At 35.3% G+C, this 26,330-nt stretch overlaps 1 protein-coding gene across 1 annotated transcript; it reads right to left on the reverse strand.

Moving 5' to 3' along the window:
- Positions 1-10,849: 10,849 nt before the first annotated feature.
- LOC143542014 (sulfate transporter 1.3-like) lies at positions 10,850-15,851 on the reverse strand. Its single transcript, XM_077034688.1, has 13 exons — positions 15,539-15,851; positions 15,018-15,364; positions 14,763-14,811; positions 14,089-14,296; positions 13,510-13,690; positions 13,369-13,434; positions 12,830-12,943; positions 12,580-12,696; positions 11,898-12,311; positions 11,628-11,818; positions 11,393-11,478; positions 11,250-11,326; positions 10,850-11,150 (listed from the first exon to the last, which is right to left on the reverse strand). Exons 2-13 carry the CDS (start codon positions 15,336-15,338, stop codon positions 11,007-11,009), a joined length of 1,968 nt encoding a protein of 655 aa, XP_076890803.1. The 5' UTR covers positions 15,339-15,364; positions 15,539-15,851; the 3' UTR covers positions 10,850-11,006.
- Positions 15,852-26,330: the final 10,479 nt, after the last annotated feature.

Consider the following 26,330-nt stretch of genomic DNA (forward strand, 5'->3'; position numbering starts at 1 on the left):
TGGTATTCTCTTATAGCACGGTGCCGTTAATGTATTCTTATTAACGACCTCATGAAATCCGAATCCATTTGGTATTCTCTTATAGACGGTGCCGCTAATGTATTCTTATTAGCGACCTCATTTTATCCAAATTATTGCTTTTATTTAATGTTTCGTATACAAGTTGTGGCATTTCTTATTATATACATATTTGTTCAAAACTATGAAAATGCTCACCAACATTTGTATTGATAAACTTTATTTTATGCAATGTTACAGGTTTGACTATAATTGACTCGAGGACTTGGAGAAAACGTTATCAAGACTATTAGGATATTAGTAAAACGAACAATATATTTGTTTGCATGTATTCAATTTGTTTTGTATGAACAAGATCTGTTGTTTATTGATTTTATGAAATAAATGAGTTGATTAAACATTGTCACTTTAATAATATCTTGTGTATTTGTCCAATCACGTTGCACCCCGACATGTTCCGCCGCCTTTGGTCGGGGTGTGACACCAACCAAATTAAAATCCGAAACCAATTAAAGCCCAACCAAATTTAAGCACAAACTAAATAAAACCATTTGTTTGTTTTACCCTTATGCTTATAAAACGTTTGGTTTAAGTCGGACATCATCATTCAACGAAACAAAGTTCCATTCAATCGTGGCTAACACCCCACGCTGCCTCGACCCCCTGCATGCTGCAACCGAGTAGCCAACGTTCAGTGCTCCTTCATTCCCTCACTCCTTCGTCCACAGTTTGAATTCTATTTGTTCAATTTAGGTATTCTTCTACTTTTACTTAAAATTGTAACTGTTTATTTGTTTATATAAATTATTGATATGGAATTGTTTATGGGCAATTAAATAAATTTTTTTAAGGGATAACTTCTTTTAGTTTTTGATGTCTATAGGATTTGAACCCAATACCTACCCCTCCAAACCTAGGTGTTTTTTAGGATTTGCCTTTGGCAATGGAGCATCACCCCATTAGTAGCAATTGAATGATTGATAATGGTTTCTTGGATTTTCGCATAATATAAAACGGAAATTGTGTAACATCCCGAATTTTATATTAATAAATAAAAGAAGTCCATGATTTAAAATCGAGTGTTAATATTTAATTAATATTAAATATAGAAAGAATCATGGACTTGGGTAATTACATGGATTAAGATGGTGGGATGGGCCTTAGGTCCATGGGCTTTAAGGGACATAAATACCCCCTTAAACCATCCTAAAACCCTAACTTCCCATTCCATCTTTCCATAATCCCTACACACACCCAAAACACACACACAACCCGAACCAAGATCCGGAGACGAGAACCCGAGCTTGTTGGTGCTAGATCGTCGTGACGGACCAAAGCAACATCAAAGACCAGCTCATGTTCGTGTTCGACTCGTTTAAGGTACGTTTAGGATCGGAAATCATTTAATTAGGTTCGGATTCATCTTGAAATCATAGGATCTGTCTTAGTATGGTAAAAACGAATCCAACGAGGCCAAACTTACTGAAAATTGATTTCAGATTGATAGGTTAATCGTTAGCATGAAAAACCCGTATGTATATACATGAATCGCAGCCTGTAAACCCGATGTTTTGAACGATTGAATGGTTAGGGTTTGTAGGCGCTGCTTAGACGATTCCGTTGATACCTAAATCGATTTGTTTGGTTAAGAAACGATGACGATTTTGGGGATTAAGGACGAACAGCGGCGGCTGCTGCACAACTTCGCCTAAGCTAAGTTCGCCTGATGAGAACTTCGCCTAAGCTAAGTTCGCCTGATGAGAACTTCGCCTAAGCTAAGTTCGCCTGATGAGAACTTCGCCTATGCTTAAGTTCGCCTGATGAGAACTTCGCCTATGCTTAAGTTCGCCTGATGACAACTTCGCCTATGCTAAGTTCGCTTATTGTTAAGTTCGCTTAATGATAAGTTCGCTGGAATTAGCAAATTAGAAAATAAATTAAAAACCTAATGAAAAATGTGTTAAGACAGTTAATGGAAATAAAATTTTTCCAAGCTGACCTAGCAGCTCGACCCCAGCCAGGGGCTCTGCCCCTTGGACCCTGCTAGGGGCTGCCGCCCCTAGAACCCCGCTGCCAGGGGCGCTGCCCTCGGACCCCCGTTCGTTGTGGGTTATATAAAGATAGAAATACAACATGAGTAGTAGTAGTTAATTGATACGTGTAACCTATATACAGTTAGCAGAACACAGTTAAAGAGAGGAACCACGATAAACGGAGAAAGGAACCGCATTCAGGTGAGTTTCTAGCCCCATTCCTTGTTATGTTTTTCGGGGCTGTGTGCATACTCGATGTGATTAGTTAATACACTTACCTTAAGTGGTAAGTGTATGCCATATATGATATATGTGATAGATATGAATGATTGATTGTAGGTACGCGAACGATCTTCGGATATTGCGCGTACTGTCAGGTTGTAAACAAAGATATGAATGTTATAAATGGATGATGTATGATCGTTTTGAATGAATGCTTGTCGGGACGTGAACGATCTTCGGATATTGCACGGACCGACAAGAAGTACGATAAATGAATGAGGTGAAGAACGCCTAGAGTGTTCTTATGTTATAATGTAATTATTGTATATATGAAGTATGTGTATACAGGTACACGAATGATATGTGAGTTCTACGTTCGACATAGTAAGTTAGGATGGCAATTCCCTTAAGCTTCTGTTGGACATAGACTTGGCAGGTGAGGGCGTAGTTAAGGACTGCGGGCCTTATACGTGATATAGGTGATAGATGTAAACGTAGATAGGGACGGTGGGCCTTATACGTGTTACAGATAATAGACGACAACGTAGTTAAGGACTGCGGACCTTATACATATATAGATAGGCATCAGCATAGGAAAGGACTGCCGACCTTATACGTGCTGTAATTGTATTGTGGTAGCATAGGGGAGGACTGTGGACCTCGTACGTGCTATGAATTAGGTTGCAACATAGGGAAGGACTGTGGACCTTGTACGTGTTGTGGATGTAGGATGGTATAGGGAAGGACTGCGGACCTTGCACGTACCATGAATGGTGAACATAGGTAAGGATTGCGGACCTTTTACGTGTTCACGACCCTGAGTACAGGTATAGACGGCAGACTATGAACGTACTCTCGGTAGACTGAGGTTAGTGATTGTGGATATGTATGTATGTACGGTAGTAGGGTAACGGATTGAGTATGGCTATGTATCTTCGGATATGTATGTATGTGTATGTATTGTGTGGCGTCCGATTAACTAGAACTCACTCAGCGTAGCTGACTTTTAGTATGCATGCAGGTGAGTGTAATGAGACAGCTAGCTTGAGCGGGCACATGGTGGGTGAATAGGAGACTGGCATCTGAAGACTCAAAATGTTTTAATGTTAATTGACGTTTATTTTGAAAGACAAGAATGTTTAATGAAGGCAAGTTTTGGATTTCTGTAATGTTTTATGAAAGTTTTTATATTCTGCGAAAGTTTTAATTAACTCTGATTTGCAAGAACTGTGTTTATAAGTAAATCCGACGCTAATGTAGGGCTACCGGGTTTGGGGCCTTACAAATTGCAGTTGATTAGGGATTTAAGGATTATGTGTAAATTGAAATTATTTATGGATATATGGTTTAAATTTTGTCCTTTTAAATATTAGGGAACTTGAAAGATGAAACAACAAAGTCTTATTAGTACTATTTAAACGAAAATTAAAAGAAATGGGTATTAACGGTCCAAAGGCAAATTAAACAAAAAACAAAATAAAAACTATTGTATGATATATCTTTAAAAAAGCCGGTTATTGTATGAAAAAACGGTAAAAACAAAATTCGGTTACATTGTATAAAATACGGTAAAAAAATATTTTTGAACGTTATCCCTGAGATTATAGTCTAGATCCGTCACTGTCTTCCGGAGCTCTTTAGTCTGTGCCGCGCAGACATGAGCTTTTACAGGGTGTTTGTTTTATCGCAGACGTTTCACTAAAACACATCTGCGCTGGTTATTCTGGGTGTAGATCGGTCTTAGTCGCTTTTTACCTCTTCTAACCTTTTTATGACCTTATAAACCATTGTTATCCTTCACAAACCCTCAACCCTACCAACCACCCTCACTCCTCCACCGGCCGTTGTCACACCCCGTCAAGGCAGAAACGCAACCGCGCAACATTCATGGATGATCATAGCTATTGATTAGAGCACCGGCACTAAATGAGACGCTTCTTCTTGATTAGTTGCAATGAAAAACATACTTTAAAATGTCAACATAATGTTGGTGGGTTCACATGTTTGAATGACATTATGTAAATGTTATTTTCATGCAAAATGTTTACATATTGTATTGTTTGATTGTTTTCCTCGAAAATACTAGTAATAGATGTATGTTCATAATGTTTGATAGTTTTCCTCAAAAACACTCGTAATAAGTGCATGTTTATACTGTTACTGTATTCATATATGATAAACATAAACACTGTGTATGTTACGATAACCAAAACAAGTTAGGGGGATCCTCGTGGTCTAGCTAAAACTACGAGTTGTAATATATGAGTCTATACTCAAGCTTGACCGGTTTCATTTATCCCGTATTGTAGCAATTTACATGATAAATACTTGGACAATATAGGATCATTTGACTAGGTAAGTCAGCGATGAGCGCGACCAACCATTATCAGGGGTTGTCAGACCCAATAGTACTATTTGCATTTCCATAGCTAATGCGTAGTTAATGGTTATAAATTTAATGTTGAGTACTTAACGAGCTCTAATATATCTGTCTCATATATTCACAAGATCCGGTTATGCCGCTTGTTTTGTGTTATCATGGTAATACTGAAATAATATTAGTCATTTGTTTTCCCTTTGGTTTGTAAAACAGTTAAAAGGGACAGTGAACTCACCTTAGTATCGGAGTATGGGAACTAAAAATGGGAAGTAGTGCTTGCTTCTGTGTTGTCCTAAATTTACAAAGCACATTTAATAATCGAACACTAATGTTGATTATTACAAGTTGTTCATCCGACTTCTAAAACCGTTGTATTGGTTATTACAAACATGTAGTGTGTAGATACTAATCGATTCTAAAAATGAATGCTCATACAACATTTTAAGGCTCACACTTAATCATATAAACACCTAGAAAAAAATTGTCTCATTTCATAGTTTATTATTTCAGCACATTTAGTGTCAGTTTCTTAATCATGCCAGTTACTCGTATAATAACCAAATGGCCTCGCTAAGTAACCGATTGTCACGTTTTTCTAAGTCTAAGCATATAATAAATCAAAATAGATAACTTTACCCATATCAGCATGTATTTCAAGTATTATATCCTTAGTACGCATATCGAACAAAATACACCTAAACATGGAAACTTCTAAAATCATAACGGTATGATAGACAACATAGTAGTAGCACGTACGCACATAATACATCAAAATACATAACCTTACCCATATCGGCTTGTATTCTAACTATTATATCCTTAGTATGCGCATTACACCAAGTAAATTGCGCAACACGAAATCACATATAAACAAGTTAGAATAACATGATCAACCCATATATCTTAAGTTAACTGTTTTGTACTTAAAATATGTTCCTAAAACCTATCAAAAATCAATTTTCCATTTGCATTTCTTTTAAAGCCGAAAACTCGTCGTTTAACCAACTTTTTAACCATAAAACGTGCATGCGAGTGTATTTAATCATCAAAATAGTTTGTTTATGTAAAATAGTAACTTTTCACTTAAAAATTAGTAAGAGTTTTGTAAAACTGATCTTTAATTTACTCATTAAAATGGCTTTAACGAGTCAAAAATCGAACGTTTAAACGATGTAAACTATCAAATAACATATATTATGATATCAAACCATCAGGTAACAAAATATGATACATATTTATAGTAAGAAAATTATATCTTTTCAGAAGTTAGATCCTATCTTCACACAAGTTCATGCATGTTACAAATGTAATTTTTAATCGCACTTGTAACTAGATCTAAGCATGTAAAATCAAGCTAATCACACCAAATATTCGTTGAATCAATATGTCATCATTTTTACAGTAATAATGTTAGAAATTATTTTTCACATGTCATCAAGACTTTCAAATCTATACATACATGTACCATGTAAGCTTTTTAAGAGGAGTTCTTACCAAAATCTAAGCATGCAATAGCTAGTAGTTATAGAAAATCAACATGCAAGACATATTTCAGCATATATCTAGTAATAGTAACTTATTTTTATATTCATAACTTCAAATATCTCAGATCTATTCATGCATGCCGGAATCTATTCATAAACGAGTCTTAAACGATTAGTCAGACACACGCATACATATACACATAAATGAATCGAATCAAACACATGCATTCATCAGAATCAAATACTTCTATGTTTAGGATCTGATTTTAGTATTTATTTTGAAAACCATTGTTTTAGAATAAACAAAGCTGAATAAATGAATAATCGATAAAATGATAGGAAATCAAAGTAGAAGTAGGTGAGTTTTATACTCTTGAAGATGGAAACGAAAGATATGATCAAGTTTATCTTGCTTGAGCTTCTTGTGGCTTGAATTCACCAAGAACACCTTCAAATCACTTCATCTTTGCATGCTTGATTCCTCTTCGTTTAAAGGCATAATTAAGGTTGCTTCAGAGGCTCCTCCATGTACTTTCTCTAGACCCAAATGAACAAAATCATAGTCCTTATAAGTAGGAAAAATAATCAAGGGATTTGGACTTCTTTTGATACTTCAAAACAGCAAGATACTACTAGGTAATAGTGAAGCTCTGATATCGACGCAGTCGTGAAGAATGCATCAGTTGGGGGGTCGAATACTTCATGGAATGAAGTGAAACCGATATGAATATATACGGAAGTTATAAAGGTATATTTCATAAGTGGAATGTGGCTATTTGGTTGTGTTATTAGAGAGATATGGACGAGTTTGTGATGGTGTTGAATTATGGCAGCAATGGAGTTGTTTAAATAGAAAATGAAATAAGAGATTCAATGATTACAACACTTGCATGGATGACAAGTGGGAGAAGGCACTTGCATGGACTCCATGTAGAAGACATGGTTTTGCAAAAACAACGGGATGGTGGCCAATGGTTTTGGATGAGTACTTGTGGGGTCCACTTTTTTTATAAAATGAGTATTTATACCGGGTGTTATCGTGTGATGTTTTTATAAATTATTTCGGTTTTTGGTATTTTCACACATAATATATATGGAATGATATTAATAGGTAATATTATATATATTTAAGATAATAACATTTGTACTAGGTGCTGGATAACTTATATTGGTTTAAAAATTTTGTGTAGACACTCAGTGCACACAAATTCTAAACATAATCAAACGAACTAACACAAGGTTTTTCACACCATACCACTATATTCCGCGTTTCTAATATTTATTGGGTAGTGTCCAGTATGCATGTCTACTGCATTGTTATGCATAGATTGCACGAAATGAAATTGTATATAAAACGAATGTTCTTGTGTACCGTAAATGACCGAAATTAACTGTAATTAACTCTTAATTAAGATTTATGTCGTTGACTACAACGCAAGGATTTACCGATAATTTTGTTGGTTATCACAGTGGTCGCCCCTCCACAGCCCTACTCCATCGATTGAAATCCAACACTCGAAGCATAAAGCTATTGTACCCTGCTTCGCTACTTCTCGTCACCACTGCTCTCCAACACAGCCACCGCCTGCCATCTCTTTTGAACTTCAACGTTGACTGTAAGTGAAATTAACAGTCTTCGAATTTTTTATTTGCTAAAAGTTTCTCGTGATGAGATGAGTTCGAATAAATAAATTCACCGCTTAGTTGCTCTTTATTTCCCTTGCCATGAATTTTTCACCAACCACCATGGATAATTGTTTTCATGGATTTTCAATAAAACGATTACAATAAAGTGGCAGACAAACAGGCAAAAGCTGCGCCGCAACCCTCTTTTGAATAGCAAAGCCAATCCTGCTAAAAACGAAACTTTGGGACCTAGAAGCTGAAGAGGTCCCGTGTACGACGCACTGAACCCTATTTAAAAATTTCACAGCCTCTGGGGCCAGAAAACCAAATGTATCAAAGGCAAATGGTAGAAAGACGTGTTGATTATCTAAACAAGCTTTCTCGTGTTTAACAACTTTGCCCGATTCAGCCTTCAATGCAGCCTGACCCACAACAAACCCACGGTCCCTGAGCCCAACAAGAGGAGACACTCCTGTAAGATCCACACAGGCGTGTTTCCCCCTGTCCACCCGAACACAAGAATATCAGCTGGTCGTAAAGTAGACCTCCTGTGATGAGATTGAAATTGGTCATTAGATTTACGTGTATTTGAAAGTTGAAATCAATGTATATATCATTTGAGAATTCCTGTTGAAAAGACCTAGGTTTAATTATAATGTTAAAAAACTCTTTTAAGTTTAAAAATCGGTTAAATTAAATTTCAGCTTGTTTTAGCATACCTCAAAAGTTAAAAAAACAGTTTTATAAGTTATTACATATTGTGGACCTTTGGTCCACGTCTTCTTCTAATGTGGTTTGCAGATGTAGTTTGCAAACTACTGAAATTTTACCTCTTAAAAGCACCTAATTTTCTTTACAGAAGGGTTCACTTCCTGTTATTCACACACGAATCAATGTGGATTGCGTCAAAGGGTTTTGTTAATAAGTGAAGTTTCCCACGTAAACTTTCGTAGTGAGTTCTTTCTATTAGGAGTTACTCCCCCTTGCTTAATATGAGACAAATTACAAAGTTTTTTTTAAACTATTTTTCCACAATAAGTGAAGTTGTCGTCCTAGCTTGTGTGTTGAGCTCATTTTTAGGGGGGCTTATTGTATCCTTACCTTATACATGAACCAATACAATGTGAGATAAGCCAAAAAACAATGAGTGATCGGCCTTTGTTTGCTTGAAACCGAGAAATTGCAAGGAGGTAGTAAATTTTTGGTACCAAACTCTTGATACTTGTTTAAGCCCATAGAGTGAATTTATTTTAGCTTACAAACTCAGTTGTTGTCTCGTTTTCCAAAGCCTTGAGGTATCTTTATGTACAAACTCAAGTAAGTCACCATGCAAGAAAGTGTTATATACATCTAGTTGATGGGTGTGCCACTCCCTTTTGATGCTATGGCTAGCAAACTTCGAACCATGACCAACTTCACAACAGGAGCAAAGGTAATTTTATGACAGTAAACACCTTCTATTTGTGTGAAGCCTTTCGCAACGAGTCACGCTTTGTATCGTTCTATTTCTCCACTCGGCTTGCACTTTATTTTGTACACCTACTTCGAGTCAATGGCTCGCTTCCCTTTTGGTAATTCTTTTAAGTTCCAAGTCTTGTTTTTTTCAAGAACTTGGATTTCGGTCTTCGTATGGGTCTTGAACTGCTTGAGAAAAATATTGTGGCTCATCATTTGAGGTAATGGCCACTAAGAAAACTTAGTGAAAGTTAGTAAAGTTATCATAAGAAACAAAATGTGCTATAGAGTGCATCGTTGAGGTTCATGATCGGAGCGAGGGGATGCTTGCTCAAGGTTTATAGATGGGGGCAAATTCACATCATAATCATCGAGATAGGTCGTCTACTTCTAGTTCTTTTGGGTGGTTTAAAGTTTTCAAGGCCAGATGCAACATTCACATTTTCTGGAGTTGGGCTTGTACATCCTCTGCTTGTGAGTTTGGGATGTCCACATTGTTTGTTCTTTCTAGATTTTGCATACGCATATCTTCTGTTTGTGGCCATGGAACATTTTCATTTTCCAAGGACTCATCTTGTTGCATATTGGGTTATTGAATATGTCACCATCCTTTTAAGCTTCACTTGTGGTATTTATAATTGGTTTTGTGGGTTGTGCAATTTGTTTAGTAGGCTCGACTTCATCATCATCCCAATGCTTAGGCCAAACAAAAACTTATTCTTCATTTTTAGGTATATTGACTTTCATGAGAAGGAAAACATCCTCTATAAATTTTATATCTCTTGTTATAGTGATCTTTTGGCGTTGAAGATCATAGATCTTGTTGCCCTTTGTGCCCGACGGATAGCCGAAAAATATTTTGGGCCTCACTCTAACTTCAAACTTATCTCCTTTCGTTTCCGTGCTTTGGTAATACGCGAGACAACCAAAGACCTTAAAGTGTTCATATTCAGCTTTTTTGTTGTATAATAATTCATAAGGTGTTTTGTTGTTGAGCGCATCGGAGGAAGTCGCTTTATGATGTGAGTGGTCGTTAGGACACACTCACCCCAAAACTGGCTTCAAATTCCAAGAGTTGTCGATGTTTTCGTTCCACAACATCATTTTGTTGTGGTGTATGTGGACAAGTTGTCTCTAATATGATCTCCTCCTTAGCATAAAATTTGAGCATGTTGTTGGAAGTAAATTCCACCCATTGTCACATCTAATCCTTTTAATATTCTTTTCAAAATGAACTTGCACCATTTTCTGAAAATGAATGAGGCAGGTGCTAGCTTCATACTTATGTTTAAGGAGATAAACCCATGTGGCTTGATTAGAGTCATCGACTATAGTAAGAAAATAGTTGGCTTTTGTGAAAGAAGGTAATCGATATTTGCCCCCATACATCACAATGTATAAGTTCAAAGCAATTACTAGTTTTTGTTGTACTAGTTGAAAAAGGCAGTCTAGAAAATTTCGCATTGTATGAGGATCGACGCAATTCTGGTAGAGGTAACCAATTCACGAACTCCGACGGGTTGTTGAGACTTCTCCGGCAAAATGAGGCGCCATTTGGGCCATGCATATTTTATGATAACTACATATTGAGAACATTTATTTGTATATAATTATCATATTACATTTCTAATCATATCAAAAGGCAGAAACAAATATTTATTAATCGGCTATTTCTATATCTATGTTTTGACTTGAATCTTTGAGAATGTGTGACCCTTTTAAATAGCTACATGAATATTTATTGGGCTATTTTTATCAGTTTCTTGTACTTTACACTTTCTGATTAACTCAGACATCTTGGTGGAGCTTTGGTGAGCATGTATGAACCGCATCCGCAACCGTGAGAAAAATCTTGTTTTCGCCAATCAAGTCAGGGAAACCCGACGCGTATAGCTTGTCTAACACTTGTTGGCCAGGATTCGCAAGAACAATCTGTACGTATTTAAACCAAAATTTTATTATTATAAGTCCTATGTGACTATTAGACTATATGTCCTTGAGTATATTATTGCCCCGTAAAGTTTTACTTACTTGAACATCTCTCTTTTTTAGGCTCCGGTGTAACTCTTCGAAGGCATGGATTCCACTGGTGTCGATGTCAGTAACCGCTGCAGTTAAACAACAAGATATGAGAACTTTAGACAACTTAAATAACATGATTTCGAGATTCTTACGTGACAATTCGACTATCAAGAATTGAATCTTGGGCTGATATGTTGCTTTCAGATTTTCTTCTTCTTCAGTTAACCATCTTAATATCCTGCAATAAAGTACTGGTGTGTGAATATCTGACATGACATGAACTTAACACGAAATTCGTGGGCTTGGGTTAGTGTTGTGTTTAACTCGTGAATTTTTTAATAATTGTTAAAATCATCACAATAATCCAAGTTTGTGAAAAAGATTCACCTTTCTTTGATGTAATTCGAGTTCGAGAAATAAACAGCAGAATCAACGCGAACAATCAAAACACCTGGAATCTTATTCGCTTCCGGATACTGTCCAACATTCCGGTAAACTTCGGTCATTGGAATCTTTCCAAGAACTGCGGTTCGTGGGCGTGTAACTTGCAGAAGAATCTTAGCAAAAGATATCGCAACCTGAATCAACAAACCGTAAAAATGTTTCCAAACCGAGCTTAAAGATTCAACAAAACAGTTAAAACGGTTTAATTCTTACAGCAATCAGAAGACCCGTCTCAACTGAGTCAAAAACGACACCAAGAAACGCACCCAAACACGCGATAAAATCAAACTTATCAATCTTCCAGATCAAAATTGCAGCATCGATGTCGATTAGCCCAATAACAGCCGATATAATAATCGAAGCTAGGATCGCGTTTGGGGTGTATTTGAAAAGAGGTGTTAAGAATTTGACAGTTAATAATACTACCATGGACATCACAATATTCGAAACTGCGGTCTGGCATCCGGCCATATAGTTAACTGCAGACCGAGAGAACGAACCCGTTGCAAGGTAGCATGATGTCATTGAGCCGACAACATTCATCGTCCCGAGTGCTACCATTTCTTTGTTTCCGTCTACTTTGTAATCTTTCATTGATGCAAATGTTCTTCCGATTGCAACGGCTTCCTGACAGATTAAGGAACAAGATTAGATGACATTTATAGCCGAGTTTATTATCTATTTTTCTTATTATTATTTGATATAAGGATAGTTGTTAAAATGTTATCAATATCATTAGTTGGTTAGATTTATCATTATATTTTCCATTGTAAATACTCTAAAATGATATGTCCAAAGTTATTCAATATGCAAAAATATCATTCCACAAAATTGTTTTGTTTCTTTGAACTCTTTCACATGTGAAAAATGATTATCTTTTGGGCTAGAAACTAACCGTTAATGCGATCATGCCTGCCTCGACGCCGATTCTAAATCCTTTAAGTAGATTGTCACCAGAAAAATAGATTTTGTCAAGTGAGGGAGGGTTGATTCTTTCTTCAATCTTTCCTACCTGTCAAAACAAATTAGGGACATTAATTTTTGTTCACAGAGTTGGTGATTTTTGCTTGTAACAAATTATTTTTGTACAATTTGAAAAACTAAATCAAACAGTTTGACCATGAAAGTCAAAACCATGTACTTACAATTGCAACACCTTCCTTGTTGGCATGGGTGATGTACACGAAGGAAGTCGATAAGATAACGGAGATCAAAGGTGCTATCGCGGGCACCCAAAAGAGTTTCGTGTTCTTCTTCCCCTGTTTCATGTGTATATTTAGAGACTTTGCATGAACGACTTTACTATGTTTAGCTAAATGGATTGTGTTCATGTTAACCCTACTAACTTTGTGTAGTTATTAAAAATGTGTATTCTATAATAAATTAAACTATTCGGGAATCGGGTATTTTTGTGTCAAAAAACTTTCAAGATAAATTGGCAAGGTATAAACATAACCGCTTACAAAAAAATATATATATGTAAATTTAGAATTTGAAAGTATTAAGATGTAAAAAAAATTAAATAATTTTTAGAGTCGTGCTCATGTCAACCTACGAATACACGTGTCATATTCGAGTTCATGGTGTGCCCAACAATATTTTTTGGTTCGTCTTGTGTTTGGGTTTGACTAGCTAACCCACCAACACGACCCATTTAGCGGCCCTAATAACCACGATGCCTTACAATGTACTTGGCGACGAGTAAGAAAGCCAAGAAACTTGTTCCGATGACAATTGTCTGCCAGTTCCACTACAAAATGCAACAATTCTATTATTAATACAACCTTCACAAAACTTACATAGACAATGAGATTGAAGAACTCACCCCATGATGAGCGGATTTAAAGACCGACTTCATTACTGATATAACATCGGTCTCCTTCGTGAAATGTTCAGTGCTGATTCCAAGAAAGCCCTTGAGTTGTTGAAGGGAAATGGTGATCGCAGCCCCGCCCATAAAACCGACAACAGCCGCATGCGATAGAAAGTCTATCAAAAAACCCAATCTGATCATTTAAACCATTGTTAGAAACTAGATTAGGCTAGCTTAGAACACAATAGTCAGTAATGTTTATGCTAACTGATCTTATAGCTTGTATAAGATTGGTTCATCTCACTGCTAAAGATCCAATATGTAGTGTGTATACACACCAAAAACCATGACCGGCAAAGAGACAGGTACTTGTAATCCTAGTCATGCATCTGATTGTAAATCTGTGTCTTATACCCTACCTAATACCCGTGAGATATTTATCTGTGGAGTCAGAAGCGGACCTACCCTTTAGAGAGAGAGAGAGGGGGGGACCCACCTTAATTTTATTTTTTAGTGTAATTCGTATGTGAAAAATCCCCGCAAAAAATGGTTTTCAGGTAATATAAAACAAAAGAAAGTATTTTCGGTTACCTAAGAACTCCAAGAGTAGCTTGAGTTATCCCAGCAAAAAATGTAGCTGTAAACATAAGCCTAAGATACTCATCCGTTTCGGTCTTCGGATCATATTCATTCCGAACAAGCGTCCCCAATAACAATGAAACCACGGCCACTGGCCCAATAGCTATATCACGCGAGCTACCCATAAATGCATAGATTAGAGGTGGTACAAAGCTCGAGTCTGCATAAGAGTCGAACGTCGAATTTCATACTCATCATTTCAACCATAAATAAATAAAGAATCACATACAGAACATAATGCACACAATTTGTTCTTGTGTTTGCAGTTGTGTGCACCATTATTAGTCTTAACAAGCAGAGCCGTCTCTAGAGACAGCGAAATGAAGCTAGGGCTTTAAGCCTCCACTTCCTAAGGCGTCCAATTTTAAAACAATATTAATAATTATACATTTGGGATTTGGATGAATGTGTGTGATTTGAGCACCATTTAAACTGAATTAGGTCTAAGGAACTGCAGTACTTCTGTGTTTCAAAAAATGATGACAACATCTTGATTTATTTGGAGAGAAAGCAAGATAACTTCTTTTTACAAAGGCCCCATTTTTAAAAATGATTTTAAGCCTCCGAAGAGGTTGAGTCGTCCCTGCTAACAGACCGAACTACAAACGTATGAAGGAAACACTTACATAATCCATATTGTGGCTTCAGATTTGCAAGTTTTGAATAACCAATATCCTGAAATAATAAAAATATATGTCTAATTAAACAAACAGATAAAGGCACTCAGTAAATTCTCACTCATAAAATAGGGTCTAACGAGGATAAGATGAAGGCGAATCTTTCCTCTATTACAGAAGATAGAAAAGCCGCTTTTAGTTAGAACCCGACTAAAAAAAATGGTATAATAAAGTATACAAAGTATTTGAAGTAATACAAAGTACCTGAGGAATACAAAGGCTAGCAATAGTGAGTCCAGCAATAAGATCACCTCTAAACTTCTTGATATTATAGTCTCTTCCCCATTCAAGAATTGGGAAAATCGCTTGTGCACCGAGGATGATCTTTCTTGATTTTGGCTGATCTTTGAAGGACCGCAACGGATCATCAGCAAAAAATGTTTCTTTCACTGTGGTTTTGAATTCCTTCAAGAGATTTGGCTTTGGAGGGGCACCAATCTGGTGAATGTAAGGTACACTCGGTGATTGACCGTCCGGAAGAATCTTCGGGTTCATGTCAAGATCTTTGTCGTCTTGAACAGGCATTTGTTCTGTTTTTTGACGATAAAAATCTGAACAAGTCGTCAAGTTCAAGAAAAACAAAGTATCATAATTTACGTCCTTATATAAATTTGTTAACCACCATGGATGGTTGATGCTTTTAAATTAAATAACAATACACTTTAAAAAAAACCATATAAAAACAATTAAAAAAGTAAATAATAAAGGGTAATATATTACGTTACCATTTACGGAAATCTAGCTCGAATTCCGTCCTTGTTCATGGCACCCACTTGTACCTAAATTGACTTCACTAGCGACGAATAAAATCCAAGCTACGATATTGTGACAAAAAAGGATACAAATTCAAGAGATTTGAAACTGTTAAATGGGTACATATGAGTCATGGGGTTTCTGGTTTCGATTAGATCGGATTGGACTATGTGTGGAAGCAAGAGATTTGGGACCAATGATTTAGAAAATGTCAAATATTGTAGGGACGAAATTAGCGACGATTTTTGATTTTTGGGTCAACGGATTAGATTGATGGAGACTATGGAATTGGAGTGGAAGTAGGGGTGAGCAAAAAACGGTTCGGAACCGTCAGAACCGAAGAACCGGAACAAAACCGGTGCCTCAGAACCGCTAATGTGTGTACTGGTTCGGTTCTCGGTTCTCATAATTTGCATTAAACGGTTTCCGGTTCGGTTCCAGGTAAAACCGGCGGTTCTAGACTTGGAACCGAAGAACCGGAATATTCAAAACGTTTTAAATAAATACCAATCCCCATAGTAACTTATTAACCGGCATCTATTCAATCATTTTTTAATTCAAATCTTCTTTCTTTACGTTCAAGAACTAACAACCATAGTCAATTTTGATTTAAGCTATCAAGGTAATTTAATATAAAATGATATGATCTTCCATTAATCTATCGTTGCTAATGATTTATTTAACTTCAACACTTAGATTTTAATAAAAAATATAACGGATGTCCATGTTCTAATCTAAATTAGTTTTACCGTGAAAGAAGACATACAATTGTATAAACTTGTTTTGCAATTTGCAAAGTTTGCATAACTCATTTGATAAATAAATGATCGAACCGGTTCTAGCCAGAACCGATTAGCGAGAACCGGATTTAGCGGTTCTGAAACCGAACCGGTTTGTTATAATAGGTTCCGGTTCCAGTTCTATTTTTCACTCATTTTCGGTTTCGGTTCGGTTCTCGCAGTTCTGAACCGTTACACAGCCCTAAGTGGAAGTCAGAGACAAAAAGTGCATAACGTGTTTTAAAACTTTAGAAATTGTGGTTTTGATTTGAAATTAATGAAAGTTAAGTATATCTTTATTATTATTATTATTATTATTATTATTATTATTATTATTATTATTATTAACTACATGTAACATGTATTTGAGTTCAACTTAATGCACTTGACCACTTGTTAAAAATGTATCATGGTTTTATACACAAAGTTTTTGTTGGACCTTCTTGTATGCTAGATTTCGTTATTACGGGCTTGGACTCGGTCAATATAAATTGAATGGTGGTTGTGTGGCCAACTGGCCGATGTGCACATGGAGGATGTGAAGGCTGCCGGTGGTTTTTAGTGTCGAATAAACTTCAGATTTTTAGATTAGTGTCACTTAAGTTTCTAATTTTTACCCTTTAGCCTTTATATATAATTTAGTTCTTTAAAGCTTTGCCACCTTAATTTTAGGTATTTAACTTTTAGCCCCTTAACTTTGGTAATTAAACTTTTTTTTTCTTTCAGCTTTCGCAACAATAACTGGACAGAAATCATAATAAATTGAAACATTATTGACTCAATTTGAATTAAAATCAACAAACCACAGGGACTAAAATAGCTATTCTTTAGAAAATGTTGTAATGTCAAATTTTGGTTTGCGTCGAAATGGGATTCAGGCCGGTTCGGATTGGAATTCGACTCGGCATGGATTTAGGTCAGAACGGTTTCGGGTCAGAACAAGTTCATGTTGGGACGGGTTTCGTTCGTGGGTTTTGGCTCGACATGGGTTCGAGTCGTGACGACTTTTCGGTCAAATCGAGTTTTGAGTCGAAGCGAGTTTCGTCCCGACATGAAACCCGTGATAACTCGAAACTCGCTCTGACCCGAAACCCATCCTCAACCAAAACATGCACTGATATGAAACATGTCCCGACAAAATACCCGTCACGTCAGCCCGTTGTTATCCTAGAGGCGAACTAATCACCCAACATAGTTATCTCAATTCAAGTACCACCAACATGTATTTTAGTAGAACCATTTGGTGCTATGCGTGAGACCAACAATCCTGTTTTCCATTTTACCATGTCATACTATGAGTTTGTCCTCTTAGGAGCATAGTTCCCATTTCCCAACGTCTCTTTCAGCACCCAAGTGAAATTCCTCCACTACTAGGTAGACATCTCAAACCATGATAAATTCAAACCTACTAAATCCAATCCCAACTTACACTTGATGCCTCTAAGTGCATCGTACAATCCTGCGCATTGACGATTTCATCTCGATAGAGCCAGAGATTATCTGAATTAGAGGAATTGGACCATGCAAAAAAGAATCAACAACAAGCGATTACGCCTAACATATGTGTCCACACCTTGAGTAAGTGAATATGAGGAATAGGAGGTCTGGCATGTCCAAGGTTCTCTTTACACTATTAGTCTCAGTCCAACCCATATGTCTCTTTCTACTTTACGTTACAATCCAAGACACAATAATATAACAACATTGTCTTTAAACTATGATCCCATACGGTCACATACTAAGCAATAAATTCAAATACATGTTTAAACTATGTTCTAACTGTAACACCACAAATTTAAAATAACTCTATTGCAGAAAATAGGTACCAAAATTTTTCTTTTTGACAACCACATCATAACTAGGTTTCATTAAGCAAATACCTACACATTACACTTACAACGTTAGATTTTGTATTGAAAACAATACTTGACCAAGACATCTTATAAAATGGAAGTTTAACTTGAAGATGTGTGTTGAAACTCAATTTCGAGCACTTGATCCTAAACTTCCTTAAAACCATTCAGAAGCTTTCACTTTAATCCAACACAACACCATTAGTAAGTATAACAAGTGTATAAGAACATGTATATGCAATACATGCATGTCTCAATATCAAAACATGAAAACTTACAACTTTTAGCCAAACCAAATTAGTTTAAGTCATCCCATCATAACCTACGATGTTGTCATAGGGGTCAACGTAGAGGTAAGCTAGGATACGCTAACGAGCATAGGATTCAATGTAGATAAGTGAGATTTCACCATAGGACTCCATGATCAGCATAGCGAACAACAAAATCGGACTAGCTACTTTGTTTGCAACTCAGATACCCATTTTTTGTTTTAAACATACCCATTCGATTCTAGGCTTCTCGCTCATAACAATTGAAGGTTAACATGCAATTCAAATCACAATCCAAATTAATCATCAACTTATTGTTACAACATGATATCTTAAATTGGAATAGACACAAGCGGATCAAAATAATATACAACTACCATGCTACCTAGTTTATTACCCACAAGTTAACAAATATTTATCACCTACAACCTGGTCATTTCTTTCTTTTTAACTAGATTATCAGTTAACTATATGTTATTGAGCCAAATGAATTTGATTGGGCTTAATTAAATTGAATTGTGCTTTTCTTTTTGGGTTGGGCCTACTTACAGTAATATTGAGCTATTGTTGAGACAAGTCCAACGTTCCATCAGTGAACTAGTAGAGAGTAGAGACTACTAGAGAGCCACTAGTTTAATAGTTAGTTTACTTTAAAAACATTAATATTATAGTATTTTAAGACTTCTAGAAGATAGAGATCTTACCATTGAACTTGAATGTTCATTTTCGATCCATTGATGTATAATTTAACTAGGTCATAAACGTTCGATCACACGTACTAAATCATTGTGATGTGTGTGACGTGTTTTAAGAATAATCAATTCAACTTGAAATACTTTATTGACACACTTATATGATATGTGCATGGATTATCTCTTGCAACATAAGTTTTTCATAGACATGAATCCATATCAAAAAGCTCATGTACCTCGCCAATGCCCAACTTACTAAACGATGCATGTGAATCGTTGTTTACATGAACTGTTCATATGAGATTCAAGAAATTATGGTAAAGGGATACTGACCCACGACCAACATTAACATGCATTGAAACGATTTTTTTTATATATCAAATTCAGTCGCATATTATAATGCATGCTTCCATGGATTCCATAATCATTATATAAATATCAACAACCTTGTAATGCCCTTTAAACACAATCGAAGTATTAATTAGAAAAGAATCCTCTAGAGGTGATCTCTAGATCTTTAACAATTGACTACGACTTGTTACTAAATTAATATACGAACTTTGATTAAGTATACACGTGCAAACTTACCTCCAATTAGTGACAAATCTTGAACCCGAGCTACAAAGTTAGATCAAAACTCAAATACTAATAAGGTGATGTCGAATGTTGAGAAATAAAAATAATCATAATCTTATTCATCTCACAAAGAGGTCATATATAGTTACCAGTCCAACGATATGGATATCCATTAATAACCATCCATTTCAAAATTCACTTTTTGTGTCACTATGATAGTGATATGATATTCAAATATTGGCACATATTTCAGTCGATTATAACAAGTCGTTACAGACAAAGCTTTAGAGAAAGTTAAAACGAGACATACTATCAAAGTTTTTGCAAATGAACTTTCACAAAAATAATAAATAACATAACATTAATTAATTATTTGTTAACAAGCATCCATAATCCACTTATGTAGGAGTTCAGGGCATTAAGATAGGAAAAGGTTGCACTATCCAAAAAGTTAAAAGATATACTTGAAGAGATTTGAGTCCACACATGCAATATATGATTATATTCCATTAGGTTAGGTTGCCAAATTGCCCACTACCCCATATGCTAACTACATATTGCATTGGTGCACTTTATTTAGTTGTTGACTTGTCACATTCTTGTATTGCACAATGACATCATGTTCTAAAGGAACATTTCATTTTGGTATATTTGTCTCCAATACTATTCATTTAAACAAAAACAATAAGTGTTTATCCAAAGGAATCGTCCATAAAATAATATAAATAAAACCTTTAAACTGAATTACTAGAAACGAAATGAAAGCCGTAAATTACAATATTTTTTACAACTGAATTAAATACAATATAAGAACGAGTAGAACAAGGTGAGAATTGATTCGTGTTCAACGTCACGAGTCACTTAAATTACAATATTTGTTACCCACTCGTTCAGAAAACTCTGCCATTACAACTCTGGTGGGGTGGTCAGTGAGGTTTTCTCAACAGGTTTCCTTCATGGGGTGGTCAGGGGTCGAGTCCTCTGTCCTTAGAGGAGAAAATTTGCTAAAAGTACATTTCATTGACAACTGTGTATTTGATGTAAAAATAAGTTCAGGAATCTCCAATCGATCACTACATTTAATTTTATGTTGGAAAAGAAAAGGGGTTCCAGAAATAAATATCTGCTTGCTGTATAAGCTGAGTTTCTGCCAAGTGCCAAGCAATTACAATGGTGCTTGTAGATAGTCAACGGCTGTTGTTCTTACAATGGTCAAGTTGTCAACATCTGGGACAATGAAATCAAGTATAGCTTTAAATGAACAAGACTTGTACAGAAGACCTTAGAGGATTGTCTATTTCGTTTAATTTATTGGTGGTACTGGTACCCTTTATGAATATATACGATCCTCTAGTATATATTGGACGTTGACACATACACAATTATTGAACAAGTAATTATGTGTCTCAACGGGACATTCCAATGGTAAAGTGTTATACCACCCAAACTAGCGGTTGTTGGTTCAAATGCACTCCATCCTGTGAAGTGCGTGTGTGGTACTTTTAGGAATTTAATAGATGTTGAGTAGAGACGTAGAGCATGGGTATGTTTGCCGGGTAAAAAAAATACAAAAAGTAGTTATGCAATGCATGTCAATATTTAAAACTGGGGGTGTAAACGAGCGGAGCGGAGCCCAAGCTCGACTAGACTAGAGCTCGGCTCATTTTGACTTATGAAAGTTTGAGCTCTAACTCGGCTTGTTTTGAACTCCTTTTTTAAAGTTCATGCTCGGCTCGTGAGTTGTTTCAAGCTTGAGTTCAGCTTGGACTTGTTTATTATTTATTAATCAATTTATATACATTTTGCATAGTTTTATATATTTTAAAATTTTAATTTTTATCTAATGTATATTATTTAGCTACTTTTATCATACTTTTATCAAATAAATATATATTTAATATATTAAACAAAAATTATATGAATAACAAGCTCTTTTAGGCTCACGAGCCAGCTCGAGCTCAATATTGAATCTCAAGCTCTGACTCATTTATTAAACAAACTTATTGTAAGACTCGAGTTTTTTTAAGCTCAACCCAATTCAAGATTTTAACAAACAGGTTTTGAGTAGCTCACAAGTTGGGTGGAAACCTGGCATTAGTTACCGCATTATCCGCCACAAATCGATTGCAAATAGGTTACTAATTTTGCGAATGTTAAGAGTTTGGTTGCAATGGTTCGTTATGTTTTTTTCGTCCTAAATCAGTCGCTAAGATTTTGTTTTTCGTCGCAGCTGCCCTTTCCTATTAGTGGAGGCCTCAATTAAAAGAAACCAGAATAATATAAAGCTAGTCATTGGACATGGACCACCCACACACAAGAGAGCAACAAACAGCGACTCCAACTACCTACAAGAAATCAATGATGTTGGCGCAAACACGTTTCACAGAATACGTGAGATCGTGCAAATAAAAACAAAACTAAAATACACCAAAAAAACTTCATCACCTTCACTTTAAGTCTTTAACCATCAAAAGTGCCCTTTTGGTTGTTTAGATCGACTTATCCAAAATCGGCCCCATTCGAGTCTACCACATTTTGTGGTGGAAAAGAAACGATGTGCAAGTTTAAATTAAGGACCAGTTTCGATCGGATAGGATATGCGGCATTATGTGCGGGAGGACCTCTTAGTAATAAAAACAACACATTGAATATGACCAAATCAGCATCTTGCTTAAACACACAAGAAATTGTTCCCTGGGGCAGTAAGAATACAAGATTTTTGTCCAAGTTGTGCTATAGGAAGCAACGTTGAGCTGTCCTCATCAAGCATATTAATTATAAGGTAGTGCATATATATTGTGGAAATAGCTGACCGATGCATGATGAAATTGCCAGAAATCTCTTTTTTTAGTCTGAACGACGTTTGAATCCAACTAGTGGTGCTTTACCCAAGCTTAAACCCGAGAATATTGCACGTGAGTAGAATTCGAACCCGCGATGTCAGGCAAACAAACCCTTAGGTGAACTTGATGTAAAACTTACCACCCGACCAAAGTGGTGATAACATGCCAGGAATCTCTTCATCATGAAAGTTAACTAATATTATTTATGTAACATCTTGAAGAATCAAATTAGCCAACAAGATTCATTGCAAAATTGTGAACTAGTCTCGGTCACTAGCAAATTAATAATATCTTTAAGTACATTATATATTTATCTTCAAGGGTGGTCTAGTGATAGATATCTTCAAGGGTATACAACGACTGTGCGTGTGTGAGTATGAAAACAGTACTATACATATATATATATATATATATAGAGGAGGGTTAACGTACAATAATAAGTTATCGTATATTAGGTACGCGAGACCCTGCACCACCAGATCCTAATTGCAATTAAAACTACGCGGTGGCATAATTGTAATTAAATCAAAAAAATACTTCTCGCACAACAGATCTTCATTTGTTGTAAGCCTTCAACCATAATCAAATCATCCACAAAACTAAAGCATAATCAAAATCGATAAACCCATTATCGCCATAATTTAATAATCTTCAAATTGATCAAAAATTGTTGATTTAATCAATAGAATTGATGTGTAGGAGGCTTTAGAATCATCAATCGATTATGAAATTGCATAATAATACACTTAATTGAGCTATAATTAGGGTTCATGTTTAAACGTTCTGCACAAAAACTTTAAACGTTCTGGACTTTTTGTACAAAACTTTTAAACTTTTTGTACAGAACTTCTAAATTTTTTGTCTAAAACTTCTAAAGTAAAAAAATTTAGACCAAAATGAAGAAAAAGTTTAAATGTTCTGACCAAAAATGAACAAAAAGTTTAAACGTTTAACTAATACGCTCTGATCAAAACTACAAATTTAAACGTTCTGACCAAAACGAACACATTTAAACATTCAAGTTTAGATGTTCTGTACCAAAACTTTAGAAGTTCTAACAAAAGGTTTAGAAGTTCTATACAAAAAACTTTAGAAGTTCTATACAAAAACTTTATATGTTCTATTTACACGTATTATACGTTCTATTTAAACGTTCAGAACAAAAATCAATTAAACTTCAAAAAGTTCAATACAAAAAAGTTTATACGTTTTAGGTTAATGTTAATACGTTCAATGTTAAAACCCAGAACTCAAACTCAAAATTGATAACTGAAACTTCAAATTGATGATTAATTGGATCAATTTCAAAGTTTAATTGATCAATTAGTTCATCAATTTCAATTTCAATTAATCAATTTGATAAACTAACCTGTGAACAACTCGTGACGGAGGAAGATGGTGTTCACGACGGTAACGTCGATGGTCGCGACGGAGAATACAATCGTTGGATGGTGACGAATTGATGAACGGTGATAGTGAAGGCGGACGGAATCGATGGGAGCAGTGGATCATAGTTGATGAAATTTACAATATTACCATCGCGTGATTTTGAAATCAACAGTGTAGGAACTCGCGTACGTAATGTACGATTATGGATTACTGTATTGGATCTTTTATCTATATATATATATGCTACCCATTTAAAAAAGGATACAACTTTTTAAGTGATGTGTATTGGAATTAGATGCGTCATTATTGAGTGACAAAAAAACATTAGACAGCGACATACATGTGTGTTTCAATCAAGTTTATGGATCGAAAATTCGAAATTAACATTGTTGTTCAACCATTGAAATATATTCTCCAAATTGACCAAAGAACAGCTACAATTCAACTTATTAATCGGATAAGATTGCTCGAGCTTATGCATGTGGGTCCGTCATGAAATCACTACCAAATGTTTTCGATCGTGTCCCATATGACAAAACTTCTTTGTTGTTTAAGAACTTAAGTACTAAAATTACTAGAAAAGAGTGATATATAGCATAGAATAACATACATATTCTTCTAATAATACATAAGTGAAAAGATCATATCATCTTAATTAGGGTAGGCGGGGCATCCAATCCAAAGCCTCGGAGCTCACACGGGTTGGGCTAGGACACCGTCCACAACCTGAAAACACATTACTTGTGTTTGTGAACTCAGTTGGAAAGAAAAGCAATCACCATAGGCTTGTTCAAGTTTACGCAAATAACCAATTCAATTAATATATTCTTAAATAAGAAATCACATAGACATGACTTTGGAAATTATTATTAATCAACTGACCCAATATCAAATTATTCTCAATGAAAAAAAAAAGAAACGATGAATTGAGCAAAATCAACCAAAGCCAAACTGTTTAAATAAATCGAACAGACAATTGAATTCAAAAGGGCTTAGCGTGTCCACAAATCCGGCCAATCCTAAACAAAAAACAATATAAACCTAACAATAACTTATTCAAACCCTACACCCGGGTTAATATTACACAGAAATTAGCTTTGTCTCATCATTGTAACAGCTTCAGATCTTGATTCGGTTGATGCAATCATGATCGGAAACTTGATTGGAATGATTAGAGAAGTTCAAAATCACCCTTGCTACTCCCAAAATAGGCTAGAAAAGTTCTCTTACAAAACTCTAAACATAATGTATTCATAGTGCAAAATCTGTATATTTCGCATCAGATCGGGCCCTTGTGTATTGTACCTCATAACCACCATAATGTACGTCGCTGCGTGACAAGCCATACGCTAATCTGCTCCCATACGCAATCTGATACGTCACGACATACCATATGCCAGTAACGACGTAACGTACTCCCCATCCAGATTTCAAAACCTTATACTTAAATTTAGCTAGCCGTGAAACCCAACATTCATATTTTATTGTTCTTGTAACTTATTTTAGCCCGATATATGCCGTAACACGCTATGACACTTTTCCTTGCAACTTGTCTTGCTCGTTTAATGCCTCAGTAACTGCACTTACAAAACTAATCAAAATAATTTTGTTTGATATAATAAAATAGTTAAAACATGATTAAATGTTATAAACACGTCAAATCACCCGCTCATCACAAAAGTTCAATTCATATATTATTTGCTAGTAGTTAGAGCATTCACATCAAATTATTCGTCTCCACTCTATAATTTAACCAGACATCATATTTCTCTAAATTTATCTTTAAATTTTCTTTAACCTTCCACGTTTGGTTATCTATCTCATTTTTATCTCACTCACAAATATTTATTATTTTATTTTATTTCTTTTTTTTATATACTAACAAATATTTATAGAGATGATGAATAGTACATCTCTATAAGAGTATTGCTATTTACTAAACTCTAAATTATATAAATAGAGATGAAGGTAGAAAACCTACAGGAATGCAAAATGTAGATATCGATATACATTAGAGATAAATATGGTTATATATATGGTGATTTTAGCATGATCTAATTAAATATGCGTGTGTGGGTTTTGTAAATTATATGGTATATGTGGTTATGAGTGGTCGTGAGTAGATGAGCAAGAGAGAGAAAATGTCATGTGGGAAATTAAATTTGGTTTTATAGCGTTCACACCGTATAATATTTTAATATTTTATGTAAGTGGTTGTGAGTGAAGAAGTGAGAAACAATAATGATAAAGATATATAAAAGTATTATTTAATTGAAAATGATAGAAAAATATAGTAAATTTTAATGTAATTATATGAATATGGATAGAGAATGAGAGTCTTATCTTTAAACCTAAATGTATAC

The sequence above is a fragment of the Bidens hawaiensis genome, unplaced genomic scaffold (genome assembly GCF_021521415.1).
Source record: "Bidens hawaiensis isolate Kalapana, Puna unplaced genomic scaffold, B.hawaiensis_p1.1 tig00012729_1, whole genome shotgun sequence".
NCBI lineage: Eukaryota > Viridiplantae > Streptophyta > Magnoliopsida > Asterales > Asteraceae > Bidens > Bidens hawaiensis.

Coding starts and splice junctions, on each gene's coding strand:
- LOC143542014 (XM_077034688.1), bottom strand. CDS start 15,338: ATGCCTGTTCAAGACGACAAAGATCTTGACATGAACCCGAAGATTCTT. Junction 14,297..14,762: donor GAAGCCACAATATGGATTAT/GTAAGTGTTTCC, acceptor ACTCTTATGCAG/ACTCGAGCTTTGTACCACCT. Junction 11,819..11,897: donor AGACGGGTCTTCTGATTGCT/GTAAGAATTAAA, acceptor TTGTTGATTCAG/GTTGCGATATCTTTTGCTAA.